Here is a 13,245-nt window from a genome sequence, read left to right as displayed (position 1 = left end):
CTGAAGTCATGATTCTTTTTTACACAAAAAGCAGTTGTTTGTCATTAGAAGGATCAATTTGCTGTATTTTTCAGTTGTGATAATTTGACAAAGGAAAGTAGGTTTCAAATCGACATACACACGCTATTGTGTGAGTTTCTAAGCCCACCATTTGATTATCTGAGTTTTCTTATAGACCTCTGCCTGTGTTTTGAAAACAATTCTCAGACTGAAACGTTGACATGGCAAATGTGCAGAGGTTATTGTGTGAGCAGGAGTTTTTCTAAAGTGACCTCTCTTCTTGTGTTTCACAGGGATCATGGCCGGATCCAACCGGTCTGGAGACCTGCGTGACGCGCAGAAGTCCATCCCCATCGGCACTATCATGGCCATCACCACTACCTCACTAGTGTGTATCCTTTTACTGCTCCCCTTTCTGGACTCAATGGGCTAGTGCACTGCTTTTAGCTGTCGCTCACATGCCATCTACCAATAGTAGAAGAGCTCTATTTTATACAAAACCTTTTTTATTTTACTTTTCAACATAAAATATGTATTAGGTTTGATTGTATTGGGCCTTTAGCCTCAAGGTTGTTATGTTTATAATGATAACTCCATGAAAGCAATTTCAAGTAAACCGTGTTGTTCTTTATCTCAAAGTAATCGTTACAGAACAAAGCAATTAATCATTTACCACAATACATCAGACATAACCCAATAATAACAGTACTGTCGAACTGTGTACTTATGTAACTCTCAATGTGCAGACATAACAGAGATAAGTGAGAATATGTCCCTATGTGCTAGCAATGAGTGTGTGTCTGTCTGTTTTCCTTAATGTGGCCTTATAGACATGTCCGCTGTGGTCCTGTTCGGTGCCTGTATCGATGGAGTGGTACTAAGAGACAAGTAAGTTATGCGTAATGAGCCAAAATGTCTGCAATTGTTTCAAAATTTCTCAGTCAAGCTTTTCCAGTGCTCAGGTACTAGATGAGGGATGCTATACCTCGTTCGTATTCAACAGAAAAAAATTTAAAACAGAAATTAGCACATTTACTTCGTTTTAGTCAGTTTTCTTCAGTTTGGTGTCTAATCAATAGGACCCAGGTAATTGTCTCTCCTCCTACCTTTCTTCATGTCTGATTGGCTGGGTGTCATGTCCATCTCCCTCAGGTTTGGAGAGGGAGTCAATGGCAACCTGGTCATTGGTACCTTGGCCTGGCCATCCCCGTGGGTGATTGTAATTGGCTCCTTCTTCTCCACCTGTGGAGCGGGGCTTCAGAGCTTGACGGGCGCCCCGCGTCTCATGCAGGCCATCTCCAGGGATGGTGTTGTGCCCATCCTACGGGTCAGTCTCAGTCATTCTGTTAACATTCTAGCATTTTACACTGATCTGGGACCATTTGTTTTCATAATTCTGTCAGCATTCAGCAATTAGCACTGATCTGGGTACATTTGTTATGATTATTCTGTCAGCGTTCAGCATTAAGCACTAATCTGGGACAATTTGTTATGTTGGTTTGTCAACATGTCTCATATCAGTCTCAGGTGACATTGGACACTACCACACTACCTCACGAATTCTTTCATTCACATTCAATTTTGATGGTTGGTGTCTGTGTACACTAATGATAATCCTCAGGTCCCAGACAAGGGTCAGGTCTCACGTGAGCGTGGTTCACTGAAACACCTCTGTTACATCTACAGTACATACAACCTGCCTTGAAATAATGGAATAACTAATGTATGTTGTAACTCTATCCCCTCTAACATATCAGTGTGTGATGTGTCCGCCAGGTGTTTGGCCATGGGAAGGCCAATGGGGAGCCCACCTGGGCCTTGCTGCTGACCGCCTGTATCTGTGAGATAGGGATCCTCATCGCCTCCCTGGACGCAGTGGCCCCCATCCTCTCCATGTGAGTGTCTATGAGCGGGACCAGGAGTTGTTCCCCACCACAGGACCTGGCCAGGGAAAAACTCTGGGTCCTAGTTACAGCCTATAACTAGGGCCCAGATTTTTTTCTGGTCAGGTCACATGGCCAGGTAAAACTCCTGGCCCTATTTATGAGTGCACTCATTCTGTACCAATATGGACTGTCTAATATACACACTGTAAATATGATATATACTTCTGACAATGGACAAATTAGATCTTAGCACTTAAGATAAACACATACACTGAACAAAAATACAAAGGCAACATGCAACAATTTCTAAGATTTTACAGAGTTACAGTTCATATAAAAAAATCTGTCAATTTAAATGAATTCATTAAGCCCTAATCTATGGATTTCACATGACTAGGAATAGAGATATGCATCTGTTGGTCACAGAGACATAAAAAAATAGGGGTGTGGATCACCAGCCAGTATCTGGTGTGACCACAATTTGCCTCATACAGCGCGACACAGGCTGTTGATTGTGGCCTGTGCAATGTTGTCCCACTCCTCTTCAATGGCTGTGTGAAGTTGCTGGATATTGGTGGCAACTAGAACACGCTGTCATGCACGTCGATCCAGAGCATCCAAAACATGCTCTGGTGAGGATGCAGGCCATGGAAGAACTGGGACATTTTCAACTTCCCGGAATTTTGTACAGATCCTTGCGACATGCATTATCATGCTGAAACATGAGATGATGGTGGCAGATGAATGGCACAACAATGGGCCTCAGGATCTCGTCACGGTATCTCTCTGCATTCAAATTGCCATTGATAAATGCAATTGTTTTCGTTGTCCATAGCTTAAATGCCTGCCCATACCATAACTCCACTACCACCATGGGGCACTCTGTTCACAATGTTGACATCAGCAGGTGAGCATTTTCCCACTGAAGTCGGTTACGACGCCAAACTGCAGTCAGTTCAAGATCCTGGTGAGGACGACAAGCACGAAGATGAGTTTCCCTGAGACGGTTTTTGATAGTTGTGCTGAAATTCTTTGGTTGTGCAATCCCACAGTTTCATCAGCTGTCCAGGTGGCTGGTCTCAGACGATCCTGCAGTTGAAGAAGCTGGGCTGGCATGGTTACACATGGTCTGCAGTTGTGAGGCCGGTTGGACGTTCTGCCAAAATCTCTAAAACAACGTTGGTAGAGAAATTAACATTCAATTCTCTGGCAAAAGCTCTGGTGGACATTCCTGCAGTCAGCATGCCAATTGCACGCTCCCTCAAAACTTGAGACAAAACGTGTGGCATTGTGTTGTGTCACAAAAACTGCTCATTTTAGAATGGCCTGTGAATATGATCATGGTGTTTAATCAACTTCTCGATATGCCTCACCTGTCAGGTGGATGGATTATCTTGGCAAAGGAGAAATGCTCACTAACAGTATAGCTAGAGGACTCCTGATAAATGAGTTGGGTCCCGCTTTAAATAACGTTCAGCTTATACAGGCTTCATAAAGTCTTCATAATAATAATAATAAGAAGAACTACATAAATGTGTTACAAAGCATCTGTAACGGTAGGTCATGCTTTATAAAGGGTTCATAAATCTGGCATAACTGTGTGACATAAGCACCAATGTCAAATGTGACATAACCCACTGTGTCGAATGTGAAATAAACATGTGCTTTGTAAAGGGTGACATGTTGTGCTGAAGGATGGAACACACTCTAAAGTGAAGTCATGTTAGTCACATTACACCTAATCTCATTCCCAGACACTTCTGCCCAAATGCACGGAAGGTCTGGTGGACAAACACATAAAACTTGGCCTTCATTAGTTATGGTTAGGTTTAAAATCGAAATGGTGAAGTGTGATTCATCACTCCAGAGAAGGCATTTCCGCTCCAGAGTCCAATGGCAGCGAGCTTTAAACCACTCCAGCCGACACTTGGCATTGCACATGGTAATCTTAGGCTTGTGTACAGCTGCTCTGCTATGGAAACCCATTTCATTAAGCTCCCAACGAACAGTTATTATGATGACGTTGCTTCCAGAGGCAGTTTGGAACTCGTTAGTGAGTGTTGCAACCGAGGAAAGACAATTTTTACATGCTGCTCACTTCAGCACCCTGCGGTCTTGTTCTGTGAGCTTGTGTGGCCTACCACTTCGTGGCTGAGCTGTTGTTGCTCCTAGACGTTTACACTTCACAATAACAGCACTAGCAGTTGACCGGGGCAGCTCTAGTCGGGAAAGGTGGCATCCTATGACGGTGCCACGTTGAAAGTCACATAACTCTTCAGTAAGGCCATTGTACTGCCAATGTTTGTCTATGGAGATTGCATGGCTGTGTGCTCGATTTTATACACCTGTCAGCAGCGGATGAGGCTGAAATAGCAGAGTCCACAAATTTGAAGGGGTGTCCACATACTTTTGTATATATAGTGTACTTTACTCAGTAAGGTCTCTCCCGTTGAATTCTATGATCACTCCTACTAAGGCCAAGTTTGAATGGTTGATACATATGTGCTGTGTGCGCAATAGCCTGGTGACGACGTTAGACCAAGAAACACTTATCTTGATAAGGAAATTGAAAGGGGCTTTCTTCTGGAAGTAAGTTACATGTTCCTCAGTACACAAACACACACACAACAATATAATGAGCCATACCGTGCAGTGAAGGGCCTAGGCAGGTCTTTGACACAACAATATAACAAGCCATACCGTGTGGTGCTAAGCTCAGTCAGGTCTTTGACACAACAATATAACAAGCCATACCATGTGGTGCTAGGCCCAGTCAGGTCTTTGACACGTTCACCTTCTCCCCCGCTGAAATATCAGCCACAAAATGGTGGCACCATTGTAACAGGTTGTAGTCGAGCCCTGGTCTCCAGCATGGGAACAGAAGAGGAATACGAATACTTTGTTTGAAGTGAGACACCTTCAGTCATTCATAACACATCCATAAAGACTTTGGTCATTCATAACACATCCATAAAGACTCTATATTGCATTACATTGTAATTACTTTAAAGTCAGACCCCTTTGGTCATTTATAACACATACATAAATGCCTTGTATCATATGATGCTGTACTTATTATGAAGTCAGACACTTCATTCATTACACATACAGTACCAGTCCAAAGTTTGGACACACCTACTTATTCAAGGGTTTTTCATTATTTTTACTATTATTCTATATTGTAGAATAATAGTGACAACAAAACTATGAAATAACACATATGGAATCATGTAGTAATAAAAAAAGTGTTTTAAAAAAAAGTAGCCACTCTTTGCACACTCTTGGCATTCTCTCAACCAGCTTCACCTTGAAATCTTTTCCAACAGTCTTGAAGGAGTTCCCACATATGTTGAGCACTTGTTGGCTGCTTTTCCTTCACTCTGCGGTCCAACTCATCCCAAACCATCTCAATTGGGTTGAGGTCGGTTGATTGTGGAGGCCAGGTCATCTAATGCAGCACTCCATCACTCTCCTTCTTGGTCAAATAGGCCTTATACAGCCTGGAGGTGTGTTGGGTCATTGTCCTGTTGAAAAACAAATTATAGTCCCACTGAACTCAAACCAGATGGAATGGTGTATCGCTGCAGAATGCTGTGGTAGCCATGGTGGTTAAGTGTGCCTTGAATTCTAAATAAATCACAGACAGTGTCACCAACAAAGCACCGTCACACCTCCTCCTCCATGCTTCATGGTGGGAACCACACATGCGGAGAACCAAAAAAAATGAAAATACTCAAATCTCAGATTTGGACAGATTTCCATTTCATGTCCATTGCTGGTGTTTCTTGGCCTAAGCAAGTCTCCTCTTCTTATTGCTGTCCTTTAGTAGTGGTTTCTTTTCAGCAATTTGACCATGAAGGGCTGATTCACAGAGTCTCTTCTGAACAGTTGATGTTGAGATGTGTCTGTTACTTGAACTCTGTGAAACATTTATTTCAGCTGCAATTTCTGAGGCTGGTAACTCTAATGAACTTATCCTCTGCAGCAGAGGTAACTCTGGGTCTTCCTTTCCTGTGGCGGTCCTCATGAGAGCCAATTTCATCATAGCGCATGACGGTTTTTGCGACTGCACTTGAAGAAACTTTCAAAGTTCTTGTTCAAGTCTTAAAGTAATGATGGAGTGTCATTTCTCTTTGCTTATTTGAGTTGTTCTTGCCATAATATGGACTTGGTCTTTTACCAAATAGGGCTAACTTCTGTATACCACCCCTACCTTGTCACAACACAACTGATTGACTCAATCGCATTACAAAGGAAAGAAATTCAACAAATTATCTTATACAAGACACACCTGTTAATTGAAATGCATTCCAGGTGACGCTGGTACCTCATGAAGCTGGTTGAGAGAATGCCAAGAGTGTGCAAAGCTGTCATCAAGGCAAAGGGTGGCTACTTTGAAAATTCTCAAAGAAAAAATATATTTTGATTTGTTAAATACTTTTTTGTTTACTACATGATTCCATATGTGTTATTTCGTTTTGATGTCTTCACTATTATTCTACAATGTAGAAAATAGTAAAAATAAAGAAAAACCCAGGAATGAGTAGGTGTGTGTAACGGTTGTCGTCGGGAATGGAGGACCAAAACGCAGCAGGAATGTGGATGCTCATCTTGTATTTAAAGGTGAACACCAAAATAACAAAAGAAGAACTCACGAACAACAAAACAGTCTTGTCAGGCTCACACACGCAAAACAAGAAACAATCTCCCACAAACACTAAACCAAACACATACCCATATATAGGACTCTCAATCAGAGGCAACGAGAAAACACCTGCCTCCAATTGAGAGTCCAACCCCAATAAACTAGACATAGAAATACAAAAGACTAGAGACCACATAGAAATACAAACATGGAACATTACCCAAAAACCCAGAAATAATAAATCAAACGCCCTACTAAATAAACCACCACCCCGAACCACATAAAACAAATACCCTCTGCCACGTCCTGACCAAACTACAATAACAAATAACCCTTATACTGGTCAGGACGTGACAGTGTGTCCAAAAATCTAGACTGGTACTGTACATAAAGGCTTAATGATGGTGACACAAATGTATTAACATTTAGGGAATTATCACTAACAGCTAAATCAAATAAACATTTAAACCATACATTTCCTTTTATTTTTAAATGTTTAAACAATACACATACATTAAGTTTTAAAAAGTCCAGCAATGCAATTACATTGAACATTACACCGGGCTGTGAACATTGTAGCTTGTTCTTGAGCTAGTGGACGATTGGTTCTTGCCTCTCTGCCTGCTGGAGGTACTGTATGTTGGTTCCACCTTAAAGTAACAACAAAGAAATTTAGAAGGTCTGTTAGGAAATGCCTTTGTTACATCATCTGGATAAGGGCATTTCTGTGCTTTGGGGAGATGGGAAACTCCATTTGATTCATATTATTATATTCCTCTTTAATTTACAAATCTGATAACATGACTATGAGATGTGGCTGAATCTAGGGGGATTTTGTGTTTAGCTGAGACTGCTATCTAGCAAAATGTTCTTTAGCTAGCTAGCTAGCAATTGCTGTGAAGTCACTGAAATTATTTAAAATAACGATTGAGGTAGCTATGTAATCGAACTCAACACTTAACTATTACAAACTAATTTAAATTTCAATGAATAAAGATTAACTTACTTTTTTTTGCTGTCAAGTGGCACCACAGGTGGGCAGTTGATTTGCAAACTCATCACATGTGCACTTACTGCTCTACAGAAACACAGCTAACCAAACAACAGTGAAGGGCATGCACACTGAATTAAAAGGCAACTACACTCAAAAAAGTTTGTTATATTTTTCCCAGACCTCAAACGTTGTCCCCTGATGTGGTTTAAGCATTGTTCTGAACACAGAATATCAAAGTGTGTGGAAACCAGCATTTTTGAAATCCATTTTTGAAATCCAAAACCTGGAAAAACTCAACCGAGAAAACGGAATTTGGGAAAACATCTTAAAGTATTTTATAAGGTCCTACCTATGTTTTTTATCTGTGCATGATTGTACTTTAGAGTGTGTATCATCCTGCAGCACAGCATTTTGTGGAAAGTTGAGGTCTGGTCCAATATTGGCTATGCAATGAAGAGGGAAAAAGGTTGAGCCATCCTAGAAATGTTTTACAGTAATATAATATAATATATACAATTTAGCAGACGCTTTTATCCACAGCGACTTACAGTCATGCATGCAAACATGTTTGCGTATGGGGTGGTCCCGGGAATATAAACCACTATCCTGGCATTGCAATGCTCTGCCAAGATGCATGACAAGTTTATAAATGCTTTGTGAAGCCTCACTTTAATGATTTATTAAGCAGTGCTTATGCCACCCTTTATAAAACACAGATTTATGTCATATTTTACATAGTGGGTTTTTTCACATTTGACATTGGTGGTAACAATGGTGCAAGAGAAGAAGGCTGACGTTTACGTGTCCCCAACGATTGTGTTTTTTGTTCATTTATTTGCATTGTTTGTAACTTATTTTTTTACTTATTTTGTACATAATGTTGCCGCTACCGTCTCTTGTGACCGAAAATAACTTCTGGACATCAGGATTGCAATTACTCACTACGGACTGGCAGAATCCTTTTTTTCCTTTAACGAGTCTGACAAGCCCGACGATGAATGATATACTACTTTCTCGGGAACAGGCCCAGATCCCTGTGATTTGCGTGAAGAGGAGGCAGAGAAAAAGGAGCCAGAGGGCAGGCTGCCTTCTGAGAATTCGTAGGCGAACGAATAAACCCCCACTTCCTTCCATTCTGCTCGCAAACGTGCAATCTTTGGAGAATAAAATCGATGACCTATGCGGAAGATTAAACTACCAACGGGACATTCAAAACGAATATCTTATGCTTCACGGAGTCGTGGCTGAACGACGACACTATCAGCTGGTTGGTTATACGCTGGACAAAACAGGGGCGTCTGTATTTTTTCTAAATAACAGCTGGTGCATGATATCTAAGGAAGTCTCGAGCTATTGCTCACCTGAGGTAGAGTATCTCATGATAAGCTGTAGACTACACTATCTACCAAGAGAGTTTTCATCTGTATTTTTCTTAACTGTTTACATACCACCACAGTCAGAGGCTGGCACTAGACAGCATTGAATGAGCTGTATTCCGCCATAAGCAAACAAGAAAACGCTCAGCCAGAGGCGGCACTCTTAGTAGTCGGGGCCTTTAATGCAGGGAAACTTAAATCTGTTTTACCAAATTTCTATCAGCATGTTAAATGTGCAACCAGAGGGGAAAAAAACTCTGGACCACCTTTACTCCACACACAGAGACGCATACAAAGCTCTCCCTCACCCTCCATTTGGCAAATCTGACCATAATTATATCCTCCTGATTCCTGCTTACAAGCAAAAATTAAAGCAGGAAGCACCAGTGACTAGATCAATAAAAAAGTGGTCAGATGAAGCAGATGCTAACCTACAGGACTTTTTTGCTAGCACAGACTGGAATATGTTCCGGGATTCCTCCGATGGCATTGAGGAGTACACCACATCAGTCATTGGCTTCATCATTAAGTGCATCGATGGCGTCGTCCCCACAGTGACCGTATGTACATACCCCAACCAAAAGCCATGGATTACAGGCAACATCCGCACAGAGCTAAAGGCTAGAGCTGCCACTTTCAAGCAGCGGGACTCTAACCCAGAAGCTTATAACAAATCCCGCTATGCCCTCTAACGAACCATGAAACAGGCAAAGCTTCAATACAGGACTAAGATCGAATCGTACTACACATGCTTTGATGCCCGTCGGATGTGACAGGGCTTGCAAACCATTACAGACTACAAAGGGGCGGCACGGTAGCCTAGTGGTTACCGAGCTGGGCTAGTAACCGAAAGGTTGCAAGTTCGAATTCTCGAGCTGACAAGGTACAGATCTGTTGTTCTGCCCCTGCCCCTTGTGGTCAATCCTCAAGAGGCGGGTGGACAAACAAAACCCCACAAATTCTGACAAACTCCAAGCATTGATTATGCAAGAATGGGCTGCCATCAGTCAGGATGTGACCCAGAAGTTAATTGACAGCATGCCAGGGCGGATTGCAGAGGTCTTGAAAAAGAAGGGTCAACAGTGCAAATATCAACTCTTTGCATCAACTTCATGTAATTGTCAATAAAAGCCTTTGACACTTATGAAATGCTTGTAATTATACTTCAGTATTCCATAGTAACATCTGACAAAAATATCTAGACACTGAAGCAGCAAACTTTGTGGAAATTAATATTTGTGTCATTCTCAAAACGTTTGTGTACGACTGTACTGCGAGCATGCGCTGACCAACTGTCAAGTGTCTTCACTGACATTTTCAACCTCTCCCTGTCCAAGTCTGTAATACCACATGTTTTAACCCTTGTGTTGTTTTATGGGTCAAAAATGACCCGCCACAATGTTTAACAGCAGAGAAAACCCCTAAATGATCTTTGTTCGACTTTAAATTTGATGATTTTTCCTAGAGTGATTCCAGCATCAGAAAAAGTGAAACATAGCCTTTGTTCATGTTTCCATGAAAGCTGTACATCACCAGGGTACAAAGATTGTCTTTGGGTCATTTTTGACCCGGCAGTTATAAAATAATTTACACACCACAAAAACCATTAGATTATGTGTGCTACTGATTGAACTCAGACAAAACTAAAATTGTCTTGTGCATGTGACGCATCTCCCCTCCACGACCCCACACATGACTCAAGTTCACAGACAAAATAAATAACATTTCAGACAAAATAAACAAAATTTCAGACAAAATAAACATTTCTTGAAAGCATTGTTTACTAATGGGGAATGCAGTCAGGGGCTATAAAGGTGCTGCAGATGACAGTCCCCCCAGTTATCTCTTTGCTGAAGCCATACGTGCACGTTTCAGTGCCCAACAGGTCATAGATCAGATTTTTTCAGATGTCCAGGATGAACTAGAGAACAATGATTTAGAAGAGGAAGAGGTATCTGAAGAAGAAGATGTGGAAGAATACAACCCAGAGCACGATGCATCATCTTCAGATGAAGAAGAAATCCCCCAAGCTGAAAGAGAGACATTTGTCAAAGAACAGCAAAATAACATGGTCCTTGTCACCATATGACAACCTGGGCAGGATGACAGCACAGAATGTCATAAGGATGACCCCAGGGCCCACAAGATATGCAGTTTCCCATGCCCAGGACATCGCCTCAACATTCCACATGTTCATCACACCGGCCATCAAAAAAATGACAAATTTGGAGGGTTTCCATAAATATGGAAACAACTGGAAAAGGATGGATGAGATTGACCTACATAGGGCTGCTAATCTTAGCTGGTGTGTATAGGTCCCGAGGTGAGGCTACATGTTGTCTCTGGAATTCAGAGAGTGGAAGGGCGATTTTCCGTGCCATGATGCCACTGAAAGTCTTTTACACTTTCTCAAGAATGCTAAGATTTGATAACCGTGAGTGTTAAGACTACACAAGGGTTAAGCAGACCACCATAGTGCCTGTGCCCAAGAACATTAAGGTAACCTGCCTAAATGACTACCGACCCGTAGCACTGACGTCTGTAGCCATGAAAAGCTTTGAAAAGCTGGTCGTGGCTCACATCAACACCATTATCCCAGAAAACCTAGACCCACTCCAATTTGCATACCGCCCACTCTATTGCACTCCACACTGTCCTTTCCCACCTGGACAAAAGGAACACCTATGTGAGAATGCTATTCATTGACTACAGCTCAGCGTTCAACACAGTGCCCTCAAAGTTCATCAATAAGCTAAGGACCCTGGGACTAAACACCTCCCTCTGCAGCTGGATCCTGGACTTCCTGACGGGCTGCCCCCAGGTGGTAAGGGTAGGTAACAACACATCCGCCACGCTGATCCTCAACACGGGGGCCCCTCAGGGCTGGGTGCTCAGCCCCCTCCTGTATTCCCTGTTCACTCATGACTGCATGGTCAGGCACGACTCCAACACCATCATTAAGTTTGCCGATGACACAACAGTGGTAGGCCTGATCACCGACGATGACAAGACAGCCTATAGGGAGAAGGTCAGAGACCTGGCCGTGTGGTGCCAGGACAACAACCTCTCCCTCAACGTGATCAAGACAAAGGAGATGATTGTGGACTACATCAACCGGGCTGCAGTGGAGCAGGTTGAGAGCTTCAAGTTCCTTGGTGTCCACATCCCCAACAAACTAACATGGTCCAAGCACACCAAGACAATTGTGAAGAGGGCACGACAAAACCTTTTCCTCCTCAGGAGACTGAAAAGATTTGGCATGGGTCCTCAGATCCTCAAAATGTTCTACAGCAGCACCATCGAGAGCATCCTGACTGGTTGCATCACTGTCTGGAATGGCAACTGCTCGGCCTCCGACCGCAAGGCACTACAGAGGGTAGTGCGAACGGCCCAGTACATCACTGGGGCCAAGCTTCCTGCCATCCAGGACCTCTATACCAGGCATTGTCAGGAAGGCCCTAAAAATTGTCAAAGACTCCAGCCACCCTAGTCATAGACTGTTCTCTCTGGTACCGCACGGCAAGCGGTACCGAAGCGCCAAGTCTCGGTCCAAGAGGCTTCTAAACAGCTTCTACCCCCAAGCCATAAGACTCCTGAACATCTAATCAAATGGCTACCCGCTGCTACTCTCTGTTGTTATCATCTATGCATAGTCACTTTAATAACTCTACCGACATGTACATATTACCTCAACGAACTGGATCCTCGGCACATTGACTCTGTACCGGTATCCCCTGTGTATAGTCTCGCTATTGTTATTTTACTGCTGCTCTTTAATTACTTGTTACTTTTATTTGTTATTCTTATCCGTATGTTTTTAAACTGCATTGTTGGTTAGGGGCTCGTAAGTTAGCATTTCCCTGTAAGGTCTACACCTGTTGTATTCGGCGCATGCGACTAATACAATTTGATTTGATTTGATTATGTTCACACAGTTATCCCACATTTATGAACCCTTTATAGAGCATGACATAGGGTTATAGATGATTTGTGATACATTCATGTAATGTTTATGAAGGCTTTATGAAGGATTTATGAAGCCTTTATAAGCTGCATGTTATTTAAAGCAGGACCGCGATAAGTATAATTTTTGTCTTTATCTGTTGTCTAGTACTTGTCTTTTTGCCCAGCTAGGGCCATCTACTTTAAGTGCTGCCTGTCTTCCCAGTAGCCTACTTGGTGTGTGAACTGCTGACTGCTCATAACTTGCAGATGATTGTTGACACATCAACAACGATCAAGGGGCAGGGCAATTTGTGACTTGTTTTAGTAATCAGTGGCTGTATTGGAGGGGGAGTGGTTTCACCTCTGGAAAGTATTTAGACCCCTTGACTTTTTCCACAT

The 13,245-nt window shown here is 42.4% G+C and overlaps 1 protein-coding gene across 3 annotated transcripts in view; it reads left to right on the top strand.

Annotated features, from left to right (window-relative positions):
* LOC115208377 (solute carrier family 12 member 5) overlaps nt 1–13,245 on the top strand; it is a 314,051-nt gene that overhangs the window by 276,879 nt on the left and 23,927 nt on the right. For all 3 annotated transcript variants that reach the window (XM_029776395.1, XM_029776396.1, XM_029776397.1), the window contains exons 10-13: nt 294–392; nt 831–888; nt 1,153–1,327; nt 1,777–1,895. In XM_029776395.1, coding sequence (XP_029632255.1) covers nt 294–392; nt 831–888; nt 1,153–1,327; nt 1,777–1,895 — 451 coding nt within the window. The remainder of the gene's footprint in view (nt 1–293; nt 393–830; nt 889–1,152; nt 1,328–1,776; nt 1,896–13,245) is intronic.

Source organism: Salmo trutta, chromosome 14, assembly GCF_901001165.1.
Source record: "Salmo trutta chromosome 14, fSalTru1.1, whole genome shotgun sequence".
Classification (NCBI taxonomy): domain Eukaryota; kingdom Metazoa; phylum Chordata; class Actinopteri; order Salmoniformes; family Salmonidae; genus Salmo; species Salmo trutta.
Note: the sequence above shows the minus strand (reverse complement) of the source record. Positions and strands in the feature narration are given on the sequence as shown.